Raw genomic sequence first — 15,154 nt, 5'->3', positions numbered from 1 at the left:
TCCCGGTTTCCAGGCCAACATCCCCCTAACCTCTACCCCTCCCCTTCTTTATGGGTGTTCCCCTCCCCATCCTCCCCCCATTACTGCCCTCCCCCCAACAATGATGTTCACTGGGGGTTAAGTCTTGGTAGGACCAAGGGCTTCCCCTTCCACGGGTGCCCTTACTAGGTTATTCATTGCTACCTATGCAGTTGGAGCCCAGGGTCAGTCAATGTATAGTCTTTGGGTAGTGGTTTAGTCCCTGGAAGCTCTGGTTGGTTGGCATTGTTGTTCATATGGGGTCTCAAGCCCCTTCAAGCTCTTTCAGTCCTTTCTCTGAATCCTTCAACTGGGGGTCCCATTCTCAGTTCAGTGGTTTGCTGCTGGCATTCGCCTATGTACTTGCCATATTCTGGCTGTGTCTCTCAGGAGAGATCTACATCCAATTCCTGTCAGCCTGCACTTCTTTGCTTCATCCATCTTATCTAGTTTGGTGGCTGTATATGTATGGGCCACATGTGGGGCAGGCTCTGAATGGGCATTCCTTCAGCCTCTATTCTAAATTTGCCTCCCTATTCCCTGCCAAGGGTATTCTTGTTCCCCTTTTAAAGAAGGAGTGAAGCATCCGCATTTTGGTCCTCCTTGAGTTTCATATGTTCTGTGCATCTAGGGTAATTCGAGCATTTGGGCTAATAGCCACTTATCAATGAGTGCATACCATGTGTGTTTTTCTGTGATTGGGTTACCTCACTCAGGATGATATTTTCCAATTCCATCCATTTGCCTATGAATTTCATAAAGTCATTGTTTTTGATAGCTGAGTAGTACTCCATTGTGTAGATGTATCACATTTTTAGTATCCATTCCTCTGTTGAAGGGCATCTGGGTTCTTTCCAGCTTCTGGCTATTATAAATAAGGCTGCTATGAACATAGTGGAGCACGTGTCTTTGTTGTATGTTGGGGCATCTTTTGGGTAAATGCCCAAGAGAGGTATAGCTGGGTCCTCAGGTAGTTCAATGTCCAATTTTCTGAGGAACCTCCAGATTGATTTCCAGAATGGTTGTACCAGTCTGCAATCCCACCAACAATGGAGGAGTGTTCCTCTTTCTCCACATCCTCGCCAGCATCTGCTGACACCTGAGTTTTTGATCTTAGCCATTCTGACTGGTGTGAGGTGGAATCTCAGGGTTGTTTTGATTTGCATTTCCCTTATGACTAAAGATGTTGAACATTTCTTTAGGTGTTTCTCAGCCATTCGGCATTCCTCAGCTGTGAATTCTTTGTTTAGCTCTGAACCCCATTTTTTAATAGGGTTATTTGTCTCCCCCACTGTCCAGTATTAGTGAAATTTAGTCTAGCCATCAAAAAGAGCAGAGAGTAAGGTCATGGGTATAGATCAGTAGTAGAACAGCATGAGATCTTGAATTCTTTTCTCAGTAAGTGATTACACACACACACACACACACACACACACACACACACACACACACACACACACACGCATGCGCGCTGAACAATCAGATAAAGGTTCAGCAACAGGAAACCACAGAGTGCTCCGGGCTGACTTCCCTTCCAGTGTTTGTTCCTCTCTGCTCTCTCCAACAGAAGGTATTTTTGGCATGTTTTATCTTTGCTAAGTAGGATTTCTGTCTTTCTTTGTTAACACAGATTTCTTTCTGTGCCAGAATGACCTGATCCATTTCCTGGTTTGGAGAAAGCCATGGCTTCAGAGGGTGCTTCCTCAGAAATCATAGAAAAACAGCGAACAAAGTTGCTCAGTGTCCTCCAACAAGATCCCGACTCTATCTTGGACACGTTAACCTCTCGGAGACTGATTTCTGAGGAGGAGTATGAGACTCTAGAGGCAATTACAGATCCTCTGAAGAAAAGCCGGAAGCTGTTAATTTTGATCCAGAAGAAGGGAGAGGACAGCTGTTGTTGTTTCCTCAAGTGTCTGTCTAATGCCTTTCCACAGTCAGCTTCCACCTTGGGTTTAAAGCAGGGTAAGTTGAATTTTTAAATTTTGAAGCCAAGTGGGGAAGAAGCAGATTTTCTGGAAGAGAAAAAGAATTGTTGCCTGTTGTTTGGATTTGATGTCCTGAGAAGATTTTTACTGAAAGGTAAAACAGAAAGCAGGGGGCAGTGGATCTCACTGATTCAGGAGTCACGTAATGGCTGGTCACACAGTACCAGCAGCCTTTGAACTACTATCCGATGCCCCTTTGGCAGGGACTTGGAAAGAGCACACCTGTTGATACTGGCCCCATCTAGGGCTCTGCTGTTTGCGTGAGTAAATTTGGTGATGTTTACCTCCCTGGAGACCTCAGGCAGTGTGTGTGGATAAACACCCTAAAGGGAAGGCACAGGGAATATCTTTTAAGTGAAGCAGTTGGACGGTCTGTAGCATCCTATTCTCTGTGATGAGAACAGCAGTTTAGAAGTGTAGAAGTCTGGGAGTATAGTCTCTCCATTTGAGTAACAGTAAAGGTTTTAAGGCCTTGAAATTGAAACACGCTTATTTTTTCTTTCTTAAAAAATCTGCTTATTCTCCTTAGTTCACAAGTAAAACACAGCTAGTTTTAGGAAGCCACTCAAAAAATGTGTCCAGTCCCAAACTTTATCCATTGCTGCGAATGTCTATATAGTTAGCATGTCCATGAAGCCACAGAACTTCACTCAGGGTTTTAAGTCCTCAACTTTTTGACTTTTAATTACATTTTAATTTACTTATTCACATAACAGAGGGGGAAGAAACTATAATGGAGTTCAAACTGGGAGAAGGAAGTAGGTTTTTTTAAAAATATAATATATTTTGACTATACTTTTCCCTATCCTAATCCCTCTCAGAAAATAATTGTATGAAAAAAATTTTATTGGTTATTTTATTTATTTACATTTCAAATGCTATCCCCCTCCTGGTTTCCCCTTTCAAGCCCCCATCCTATCCTACCTCCTCTTTGTTTCTATGGGGGTGCTCTCCTACTCACCCACCCATTCCCACCTCACCTCCCTGGCATCCCCTACACTGGGGAATTGAGCCTTCACAGGACCAAGGGCCTCCCCTCCCATTGATGCCTGACAAGGCCATCCTCTGCTACATATGTAGCTGTAGCCATGGGTCCCTCCATGTGTACTCTTTGGTTGGTGGTTTAGTCCCTGGGAGCTCTGCCGGGGGTGGGGTGCGGGGGGTTTGGTCTGGTTGGTTGGTAATGTTGTTCTTCTTATGGACTTGTAATTCCCTTCAGCTCCTTCAGTCCTTCCCCTAACTCTTCCATTAGGGTCCCAGTGCTCAGTTTGATGGTTGCCTGCAAGCATCTGCCTCTGTATTTGTCAGGCTCTGGCAGAGCCTCTCAGGAGACAGCCATATCAGGCTCCTGTCAGCATGCACTTCTTTTTTTTTTTTTTTTTTTGGAGCTGGGGACCGAATCCAGGGCCTTGCGCTCGCTAGGCAAGCGCTCTACCGCTGAGCTAAATCCCCAGCATGCACTTCTTGGCATCAGCAATAGTGTCTGGGTTTGGTGGCTGCATATGGGATGAGTCCCCACCCAGGTGGGATCCATTTTAAAAAATTTTTTAAATAAAATAGCTTTATATCTTCTTTCATGATGCATATAATCTTTTACCTGCATTCTGTCCTTTTTTATCACCTAATTATCTTTGCTTGGTCTTTTTTAAAATTTCATATGTGGAAGCTACATTTCTGTATATGCATATTAAATATGTATGACAAGGAAGTAGGAGAGAGCACCTTTTGGGAATAGAAAGACTAGCTGGAGGAGAGAGGGAAGTGTACGCACGTGTGTGTGTGTGTGAGTGTGTGTGTGTGTGAGAGAGAGAGAGAGAGAGAGACAGAGAGAGAGAGAAACAGAGAGAGAGAGAGAGACAGAGAGAGAGAGACAGAGAGAGAGAGACAGAGAGAGAGAGAGAGACAGAGAATTCCACAAAGAATTGTATAGTTAGTAAGAACTAATAGAAATTTATAGCATCTTTAAAAATGACATATTGTGGGGCTAGAGAGATGAACCAACAGTTACGAGCACAGACTGCTTTTCCAGAGGTCCTGAGTTCAATTTCCATCAGCCACATGGAGGCTCACAACCGTCTGTAATGGGATGCGATGCCCTTTACTGATGTGTCAGAAGACAGCAACAGGCCTTGTTGGGCACCAATGGGAGGAGAAGCCTTGGTTCTGCCAAGACACAATCCCCCAGTGTAGGGGAATGTCAAGGCAGGGAGGCAGGAAGTAGTGGGTGGATGCAGGGGGTCATCCTCATAGAAGAAGGGGGAGAGGGATGGGATGGGGGGTTTATGGATGGGAAACTGGGAAAGGGGATAACATTTGAAATGTAAATAAATAAAAAAAATCCAATTTAAAAAGAAGAGAGCCACAGTGTTCTCACATAAAATAAATAAATAAATCTTAAAAGAATTTAAGAAATGACATGTTGCCAAAGATAACTCATGACATGGGGGAGGGGCAACAATTCTACCGTATTGTTCAGCAATTCAGGAAATGATCACTAGAGGGAGTTGTAACTCCTTTAAAAAAAAAAAAAAAAGTAATCTAAAAGATGGGCCTGGATGATTTTAAGGGATGATAGAAAGGTAGGAGCTGTGTGTGCTCATGATCCTTACTGTAGCACAGGTTTTGTTCTAGTTTCTTTCCAGTCTCTGTTCTGACAAACAAGCAGTGTTTGTGGGTTTATTTTTAGTTTATAATTATAGGTTATATTTATCACTGTGGGAGATGTCACAGAGGCAGAGGCTTGAGAGAGCTCGTCATATCATTTCTACAGTCAAGAGCAGAATCGAAAGAATGCAGACATGCTTGCTGGAGCTCAGCTTGGGTTCTGTACCTAATGCAGGTTGGACTCCCAGCCTAGGGATTACTACCACCCACAGTGGCTAGCCTGGGCCTTCCCAGAACAGTTAATTTGAATCAATTCCTCACAGCCTTGCCCAGTGACCAACTCAATGCAGGAAACTCCTCATCTGAGATTCTTTTCCCTGGTAATTCTAAGTAGTGCTGACAGTTGAAACTAACTTTCCCAAGCCTCATACTCCTAGAAAAGTAGCTTTTACTATTTCTATAATACAGTAATTGTCTCACTTGTTAGGAATTACTGGGATCAGATTTCCTTAGCAATGGCCCAAAGAAATCTGACTGTGGGTCGCCGCATCAAGTGTATAATTAAATACTGTTCGTAACAAATACATTGCTTTTTGCTTGTTTACCCTGTGAAGCTGCTATCAGAGGCAACACTGTTCTGATCTTTTCCTCTGTGGGAAGAACAAAGTTCTGATAACTGATTTGTTGCGACTGAGGAAATAAAATAGGCATTCGGTCATCCAATGAAATGAGAGATATTGATTGATTGCCTTCCTGCAGCCCCAGTTAGTGGGGGTGACTGTGGCATGAATCTATTTGAGTTCGAGAGTTTGGCCAGCATTCAGAGCCTGCCCCACATGTGGCCCATACATATACAGCCACCAAACTAGATAAGATGGATGAAGCAAAGAAGTGCAGGCTGACAGGAACCGGGTGTAGATCTCTCCTGAGAGACACTGCCAGAATACAGCAAATACATAGGCGAATGCCAGCAGCAAACCACTGAACTGAGAATAGGACCCCCGTTGAAGGAATCAGAGAAAGGACTGGAAGAGCTTGAAGGGGCTTGAGACCCCATATGAACAACAATGCCAACCAACCAGAGCTTCCAGGGACTAAGCCACTACCTAAAGACCATACGTGTGTGGACTGACCCTGGGCTCCAACCTCATAGGTAGCAATGAATAGCCTAGTAAGAGCACCAGGGGAAGGGGAAGCCCTGGGTCCTGCTAAGACTGAACACCTAGTGAACGTGATTGTTGGGGGGAGGGCAGTAATGGGGGGAGGATGGGGAGGGGAAACCCATGTAGAAGGGAAGGGAGAGGGGTTAGGGGGATGTTGGCCGGGAAACCGGGAAGGGGAATAACAATCAAAATGTAAATAAGAAATACTCAAGTTAATGAAGAAAAAAAAAATGTTTAAAAAAAAAAAGAGTTTGGGTCAGCCAGGTCAACACAGACAACATACTTTGTTTGAAAGAAAGGAAGAAAAGGAAATAAAATGAAAGGGTGATGCTTTGAGGACGAGAGACATAAGGTAATTTAAAATTCTTACGTTGGAAAAATCAGAGGTGATAATGAAATGCTTATTTTTTTCAGAAGTTCCACGGCAGGGGACTGGAGAGGTTGTCGAGGTGAGCAGGGGTTTGGAAGATCCCTTTTCTCTTGGGACCATAACCCCAGAAATAGCAGAGCTCTCAGAAGAGAAAGAATGCCCGGGTCTGGGAGCTCCGGAGTTCTTCACCTGCAAGGAAAGCAGCCACAGGGAACCGGAAGTACCTTCTTGGGAGAATCAGGAAGGGCGTGGTGCACAGCAAGTCACCGCTCCGCGTTCAGTCAAAGGAGTTGAGTATGAAGTTCCAGCAAGTATCTCCCTCTTAAGCGACGGGCAGAGATACGAGGAGCCAGATGATTCGCTGTACTTAGAAGAAGGGGAAGGTGAAGAGTCTCTTGGGTACCCTGAAGATGTTTTGGAGGAAGGGGCCGGCGATGACCCACAGTGCTTTGTATATGATAGTGAGGAGGAATGCGAGTATGAGGAAAACATGGGCTCCTCCGGTGAAGACAGTAGCTGCGACGATACTTCAGAGACCTGCGTTCCATTGGAAGGGGAGAAAAGCGCTGAAGGTATGGAGACAGTGTAATCAATTAGGCAACTTAAAATGGGGTAAGAAGGTGCCATGACACAGGGAGAGGGGACATGATAGGGTGAATCAGCTACTCAGAAACCTGGGGTTTCTCTAGGTTGGCTTTCTCAAAAGGAGAGTATTGAACGAAGGGGTTCTCAGGTCTGGGAAGTGGGAGACAGTACAGTAGAAAGATTCCGTGACCGAGGGAAACAGATTTGAAGATCTCCTCCAGCTACCAAAATCTGTGGATTATTTAAAATGGCGCAGTGAACCAGGCCTGGTGGTTCATGCCTGAAATCCTAGCATTCAGAGGCTGGGGCGGGAGGATCACTACTGAAAACCTGTCTCAAAAAAATTGAGAGAGGAAGGGAGGGAGGGAGGGAGGGAGGGAGGGAGGGAGGGAGGGAGAGAGAGAGAGAGAGAGAGAGAGAGAGAGAGAGAGAGAGAGACTTGACACTTGTATACAACCTCTACACAGTCTTTGATATGTTTTATTTTTAACTGATATAATTACATGTATTTACGGAGTGTAAGTGTAACGTTTGAATAAATATGAACAATGTGCAATAGTCAGTTGAGGGTAATTGGCATGTCTCTTACCCGAGACATGATTTGTTTGGGAACATTCAGAAATCTCTTATTGGGTGTAGGGGAAAATGCCAGCACTCTGGAGACCGGGAAAGGAAGACAGGAAGTTTGATGTCAGCTGGGCTAATGCAGTCCCATCTCAAAGCAAGCACAGAGTAAAACAGCTCTCTATGCTAGCTAATCTAGAAAAATTAGTGTTTCTCAACCAAAGATGTCTTACTGTGATACAAAATATTAGAAGTTACTCTTCCCTTTTCTATGCATAGGCAGCTGTTAAATTACGTCATCGGTCATTTATTTGTGTGTGAGTTGGGAGGGGTATGGAGGCTAGAGGACAATTCTCAGGAGTCGTTCTCCTTTCTCCATGTGAGTTCAGGGATCCAACTCTGGTCATCAGGCTGGGCAGAAAGGGCCTTTCTCACAAGGCTGTCTCCCTGACCTAGAACTTACTCTTAACTGTTGCACTCCAGCACCCATTAACATCTTCTCTCCCTCCTCCCTCTTCCCTCCAAGTTCCTAGAATACTCACACTAGCAAAATACAGACTCCATGTAACTAGTTATTCTTTAGGGAAATATGACTATTCCCCAGAACAAAGTCAGTCATCCTGTTCAGAACAAGCATACTATTTTCCCATAACATTTCTGATCTGCAGCTTCTTGAATTGCAGATCCCGAGCCTTGAGTGTAGAGGCTGTCTGTAGGAACAGAAGTAAACACTGTTTATCACTTCCCATCATGCAGTACGGGATACCTTATTCATTTTTTTCTGGTTTTAATTAATCCCTTCATTGATAATTTCATTTATGTATATAAGATTATGTATTCTGGCCATATTCACCACCTTCTATTATTCCCTCAAAGCCTCTCCTGTACCCAACGAATCTCCCGCCCTCTATTAGGTCCCACTGTTTGTGACCCACTGAGTTGTCCAGGGCTGCCTTTAGGGCACCAAAGTGCATCAAACACTAGAACATGGACAGCTCACTGGTGCTACACCAGAGGCTCACCTCCTAATAGCCACCCACTGCCAGCAGATTCCCTCAGCCACTCCTGACAATGCCAACGGGCACATTTCTGTGCACATGGCTCTGAATTGATGAGACCATTCCACGCAGTCCATTCCTAGCAGACAGTGTTTTCCAGTCCCTTGTCTCCATCTGTCCTTTCTTCCATGATGTTCTCTGTGCATTGGAAAACATAGAAGGGACACGTGTTCTTCTAAGTGCTAAGCACTTACTGGTCACATATTCTCAACCCCTGGGCCAGCTGTGGGACTCTGTATTTACTTGCTACAGAAGGAGGCTTTTCTGATTAAGGCTGATAGTAACACGGGTGTGTGGGCATAAATCTACCTACATCAGGAGGCGGTTTGACAACATGTTCCTTTAGCACATCACAATAGTGTGTCCCGTAGCTATGAGCTTTCAGTCGGGTCTATAGTCCCAGCCATAAGCATCTTCCTACACGGACTTGACGTTCCTTTTATGATAGACAGTGGTTGGAACCTGTAAGCCGAAGTAACCCCTCTACCCCACAAGGTGCTTCAGCTAATAGTCTTTATCACAGCAAAAACAAAAAACCAAAAACCAAAAAACAAAAACCCCAAAAAACAAAGTAAGACACACACACACACACACACACACACACACACACGCACGCACGCACGCACGCACGCACGCACACACACAAGCGCACTGCACCACATCTGTGTGTCTCTTGGAAGGAAAACAGGGCAGGGAGGGCTTGAAGTGAGACTTTCATTTCGTGCTGTTTCAACTTTTGCCAATGAAATTGTCAATTACGTACTTTTAAGGGGAGGGAACGAGGCAATAACGAGTACTTTCTGCTTTACAGAAAGAAAAAGAGTGTTTCAACACGTCCTGTCCTGTTTGAACATGGATAGAAACAGAAAGCTTCTCCCAGAGTTCGTGAGGCAGTTTTCCATAGACCGAGGATGTGAGTGGACACCCAAGACCCCAGGAGACTTAGCTTGGAATTTCTTGATGAAAGTTCAGGCTTTAGACTCGACAGCCAGAGATTCTATCCTGAGGCCCGAGGTGGCGGGTGAAGAGAATGAAGAATTGCCGGCTGGAATAGAGAAGTTAGGCATTGGAGACCCCCAAACCATCCATCCCCTGGATGTCCTCTGCGCCTGCATGCTTTGTGCAGACAGCTCCTTGCAGCGTGAAGTCATGTCAAACATGTACCAATGCCAGTTTGCTCTTCCCCTGCTACTGCCAGATGCTGAGAACAACAAAAACCTCTTAATGGTAGGGGCCATGAAGGACTTAAAGCAGCCCTCAGCACAGTCCTCAGGAGGGCCCCTCAGGGAAACAGACACATTTCTGGGTCTCACAAAGATGCCTGTCATCTCTTTTGTGCGACTAGGACGCTGCAGCTTCTCCAAGTCCAGAATTGTTAACACACTGCTCAGCTCCTCCCAGCAGAAACCATACCCGATTTTCCTCCATCAGGATCTGTCTGTCCCTGTGCTTCCTCGGCAAATTTCTGACGGCCTGGTGGAAGTGACATGGTGCTTTCCTGACAAGTTGCTGAAGGAAAGCCCGCATGCTTTCCAGAAACCTGTTGCTGTGGCCAACCTTCGTGGAGATTTAGAAAGCTTTTGGATACAATTTGGTTTCCTGGTAGAAGTTTCCTCCGGTCTTTTCTTTTTCACAGACTGTCTTGGTGAGAAGGAATGGGACTTGCTAATGTTTTTAGGAGAGGACACCATTGAACGGTGCTACTTTATCCTCAGTCCCCAGGCTAAGGAGAGTGAAGAAGCCCAGATTTTCCAAAGGATCCTAAAACTGAAGCCATCTCAGCTACTGTTTTGGGAAGCTGAGGAAGCTGGGGATAGAAGGAAGACTATGGAGGCCCTTCAAGCTGCCCTCCAGGAAGTAATGTCCTCTCCACTCAGATGTGTGTCCCTTGAAGAGATGGCCTCTCTGGCCAGGGAGCTGGGCATTCAGGTAGACCAAGACTTTGAAGTTACTCAAGATATTCAAGTTTCCCCCACAACAGTTGAAGGTGAAAACCAACAACCATGTAGTCAGACCAAAAGCCCGGCTGAAAGCGGAGCTCAGGAGCCAATCAGAGAGCCAGGGGCTCAATGTGACGACAGTCAGAATGCTCCGGTTTTCCATCAGACTCCAGTATACATGCCTTATCCAGCACACCCATGGCCTCTGCCCATCAAAGCTGGAGGTAACTTTTACCACGTTCCTTTGAATGCCCCCTGGGTTATGGGCTCCCACTTCGGATCACAGCAGAGGGCTAAGTGGTTCTTTCCATTCCCACACCAGAATACAAGTGTTCACAGCAGAGGGCAAAACTTTAGTATTAAATATTTCCAACCCTGGAGATGTTATTCAAGGGGAAGATTCACAAATTGTTCAGCAAAGTCTCAGCAGAATCAGAATGGACCATTTGGGAGATCGCAGAGACAGACTTCTCATCCTGAGAACAGGCAGACATCCAGAACTCGTCAGAGGTCTGGGACAGCGGCCTCTCATGTTGGTCACATACATTCTCCTGGTTCACAAGCAACAAAAGCCACAGGGAAGCCACACTCTGAGAAAGCCCGTGCCCAGGGGATGCAGCTGACTAAAGCAGCTGGAAAATCTATAAGGACACAGTCCCATATTAAACATCCACACCCTCAGCCCTGTCAGCCAGCAGGAGCCATTCAAGAACGAATAATACCCACTTCTCATCAAGAAGCCCAACGAACAACACAGGGGAGGCCTTCAGATCTGGCTTTCAAACCAGGCTCTCAATCTACATCTGGGAATAAACATTCATCTGCCTCCCAGTACAACTCCCATCCACCCAACTTCCAGAGCAAACACTTCCAGCCTAAGCCCTTTCAACCCGTGCCTTCTCACTCCCAGCCTTCCCAAGCTAAACCCACTCATCTGAATCCCTCTCCTGCTAACTACACTCATGTGCAGCCTTCCCATGCTAAACCCACTCACTCTAAGGCCTTCCAAGCTAACTCCCACCATCCCCATCCCTCCCATGCTAAACCCACTCATCTGAATCCCTCTCATGCTAACCCCACTCATGTGCAGCCTTCCCATGCTAAACCCACTCACTCTAAGGCCTTCCAAGCTAAACCCACTCCCTCTCAGACCTCTTGGAGCCAAGCTAACTCCAATCATCCCCATCCCTCCCTTGCTAAACCCTCTCATCCGAATCCCTCTCATGCTAACCCCACTCATGTGCAGCCTTCCCATGCTAAACCCGCTCATCTACAGTCTTCCCAAACAAAATCCTCCCCATCCCAATCTACTCAGTTCACGGCACACAAACCTCAGCAGTCCCAGTCTAAGCCTTCTCAGCAGAGACCCAGTCAGCCTAAATCATCCCAGACCAAGCCTTCACAGGCCAGGGCCTCCCACCCAAGAGCAGGGAGACGTTAAAGAACATACTCTGGAGATCTGTGAAATAAAGTATGGTCTTTGCTTAAGTTATTCTTCTCATATAGCAGTCTGAAGAAAAGTTTTAGTGAAAGACTGATAAAAGTAGCAAAACCAAAAAAAGTTATGCAAAGTCTTAAGTGCATAGCAAAGTATCCAAGTGTGGAAAATATGAAAGCAGTTAAAAGTAGAATCTGGCTGGGCATGGTGGCACACATCTACAGGGTTTAGCATGGGAGGGCTCTGTCATCCCAACTCAGGAGAAGCAGGCAGATCTCTGTGTGTTTGAGGCCAGTCTGGTCTACATAACAACGACACAGCAAGTCCTAGATCAGCCATAGTACAAAATGAGACCCCATCTGGGGACAAAAGGGTTGGATCTAACATCAAACCAAAGAAATCAGTCAGTATTCCAGAAGGCATCATTAATTACACTCAGTGGGTTACCACAACCAAACCAAACCGACAACTAACCCCCTAAAGGAGCAGGAAGGAGTGGGTGGGTGTTAGGCTGAGCAGGATGGGGAAGAGCTGAGGATAGATAAGGTCATCGTATACAGGTATGGGACTGTCAAATCATAAATGCAAGATAAGAAGCAGTGGAATCTAAGGCTACATAAGCTCAGTGAGTCCAACCCTCCCTATTAGATGATGTGAGATTTGAACCCAGTGAATGGGGTCTGTCTGATAGCCCTGTGTGTGACAAACTGTGTAATTATAAAGTGATGAAAACGTGGAGTTCAGCTTATCTGTGTTGAAGAAAGGCTGCTTCAGAGGTGCCTTGGTTTTGGGTTTATGATCAGCCACTGAGCAGATACTCTGCACCATTGGTACAGTTAAATCAGCTTGCTTCTGGTAATAGCCCCAATCTACCACATTTATCCCTTACAGGCGGAAATAATGAATGATCAGCAAAACATCCAATTTTACCTTAACCTTGGTACTGATTTGTATATGTATCATTCTTTATATAATAGCTAAGAAAATTTAGCTCATTAGGGGTTCTGATATATTAGTTTAATGGTTTGAAGTCAGAAATGTGTTAGTTTTTAATTTTAGAGTTAATTGAAAATATTGAGATGAATTTACAAAGGCTATAAGTAATGTTTGAGAGGGTTATAATTTTTGTAGACTCATACTGTTCTGAACATTTGGATAGCTTCTCGTAGTTAGCAGTGTTATAGAAGAATATATTTGATTCAGGTATTTAACCAGAGCTGCTCTTAGTTTTTAAGTGTCACCAAGAGTCAATAAAAGGCTACATTATCTGAACATGTGGGAACACAACTGTGACCTTACACTTAAGAGACTGAGGAAGGGAAATCAAGGTTCAAGCCAGCAGCACATAGTGAGACCAGGTCTCAAGACACAAAAACTATCCACCTTAAGGAAGATTTTAAAATTTGCCTCATTAAGAAATAAAGTAAGATTTATAAATTGGACTAAATGTCACATCTTTGAACTTATGACTGTTTAATTTTTTGACTTAAAGTTTAATTTTATTATTGTATGCGTGTGTTGTATGTGTGTGCACATGTGTGCCACTGCATGTATGTGGAGGCCATCAGACAATGTTGTAGAGTCTGTTCTTTCCTCTTAGCCCTATGTGTTTTACCCACTGAGCTAGGCCACCCACTCCTATAAGTCTAATTTTAAATAGTAAAATAGTTCTAAGAAGTCAATCAGGGAAAAAAATGGCTGTCAAAGTCTCAAAGAAAAATCGTATTAGCCATGGATAGAGACTCACCTCTTGAATCATTTGTGTCTGAGAATAGCCTAATATCACAATAATGTGTTTGTACATGTGTTAGTTAATATTGTTTTCAGAGTATTTAATCTCTCATGATTATTGTAAAGATGAAAAAAGAAATAGTGGGCAATGTATGTGAGTATTTAATTTTGCCTGACAATTCTGTCTTTTAGAATGATAAATGTAAGAAGTAAAATAAAACGGTTCATTCTCAGAACAACTAAGCCAGCTCACTTAAGTCTGGGCCCTGCTGGCATTGGCTAGTCTAGCTACCCCCACCCAAACACAAAAGTTTAGAGAAGAAAATGACTGAGTCAAGCTTGCCTAATGACTTTTGGACATAAAGTTTATGGTCCTAGAAAGCCTTAAAATAAGTAGGATATAAAACATGTAAATTAACCCACACATTATGTGGGTTGAGAAGCAGAAAAATGTCAGTAGAACACTCGGCCAGTGCATAAAGAAGGAAGAGACCTCTGTTCTGGGTTATAAAACTGCTCTTTGTGCTCAATTTGTCCCCTGCTTTTGTTTGCCAGAATGTACAAGATTATAAAATAAACTCACTTTTACTTTTCTGAGTCTCCAGAGCTCTTTGTTATGAAGTGAAGATCTTCATAAAACAAACAAATAAACAAAACCATGGAAATTCTGTGCTTTGCATTTTGGTATAGACATGTGATCTCAGCACCAGGGAAGCAAAGACAGGAGAACTGGAGTTGTAGGCCAGCTTGAGGTGTCATAGGGTTTCTATAGCTGAGACAAAAAAACAAAACAAAACAAAACAAAAAAAAAAAAAACAGATAATCAGGTGAAGGCAGTTTCTCAGGTAAAAGTCCCTCTCGTTATGTGGTAAAGACCCAAACACCACTCAACACAACCAAAGTTCAAACCGAGAGTCTGTATGGAGCCTGCTGATCCCTGCCTGGAGAAAAACAGTTCTCACAGGGCAGCCCCAAATGCATATAGGGAGTTTTTGAAGACAAAGGACACAGAAAAACTACATTCTGATTGGCAACTTCGGGAGGAAGCAAGCAAGCAGTTTAACAGAAGACAAGAACGAAATTACGGTTAAAAAAGATTAAAGATCGGGACCCCCGTTGAAGGAATCAGAGAAAGAACTTGAAGAGCTTGAAGGAGCTCGAGACCCCTTATGAACAACAATGCCAAGCAACCAGAGCTTCCAGGGACTAAGCCACTACCTAAAGATTATACATGGACTGACCCTGGACTCTGACCTCATAGGTAGCAATGAATATTCTAGTAAGAGCACCAGTGGAAGGGGAAGCCCTGGGTCCTGCTGAGACTGAACCCCCAGTGAACTAGACTGTTGGGGGGAGGGCGGTAATGGGTGGAGGATGGGGAGGGGAACACCCATAAAGAAGGGGAGGGGGAGGGATTAGGGGGATGTTTGCCCGGAAACCGGGAAAGGGAATAACACTCGAAATGTATATAAGAAATACTCAAGTTAATAAAAAGATTAAAGATGAATAGGTTTTAAGTGTGCTTATGTTTGCTGCTAATTTATCTTAAAGAGAATGGGATAATTTATTCTGGAATTAAACACCAGTGATCATGACCCTGGAGCACGGCTTTAAGTTAACCTTAATACCATGTTCTAACTTAGTAACAGTTTTGTGACATTTTGTAACAGAAGAAAAGAAAGTAATAATCTAAAG

At 44.3% G+C, this 15,154-nt stretch overlaps 1 protein-coding gene across 5 annotated transcripts; it reads left to right on the top strand.

Moving 5' to 3' along the window:
* Window positions 1-1,468: 1,468 nt before the first annotated feature.
* On the top strand, window positions 1,469-14,282 carry Card6 (caspase recruitment domain family, member 6). 5 transcript variants are annotated; one of them, XM_087618267.1, is made up of 4 exons: window positions 1,526-1,588; window positions 1,695-1,983; window positions 6,188-6,715; window positions 9,162-14,282. In XM_087618267.1, exons 2-4 carry the CDS (start codon window positions 1,701-1,703, stop codon window positions 11,729-11,731), a joined length of 3,381 nt encoding a protein of 1,126 aa, XP_087474393.1. In that variant the 5' UTR covers window positions 1,526-1,588; window positions 1,695-1,700; the 3' UTR covers window positions 11,732-14,282.
* The last annotated feature ends 872 nt before the right edge of the window (window positions 14,283-15,154 follow it).

Source organism: Rattus norvegicus, chromosome 2, assembly GCF_021556685.1.
Source record: "Rattus norvegicus strain SHRSP/BbbUtx chromosome 2, alternate assembly SHRSP_T2T, whole genome shotgun sequence".
NCBI lineage: Eukaryota > Metazoa > Chordata > Mammalia > Rodentia > Muridae > Rattus > Rattus norvegicus.
Note: the sequence above shows the minus strand (reverse complement) of the source record. Positions and strands in the feature narration are given on the sequence as shown.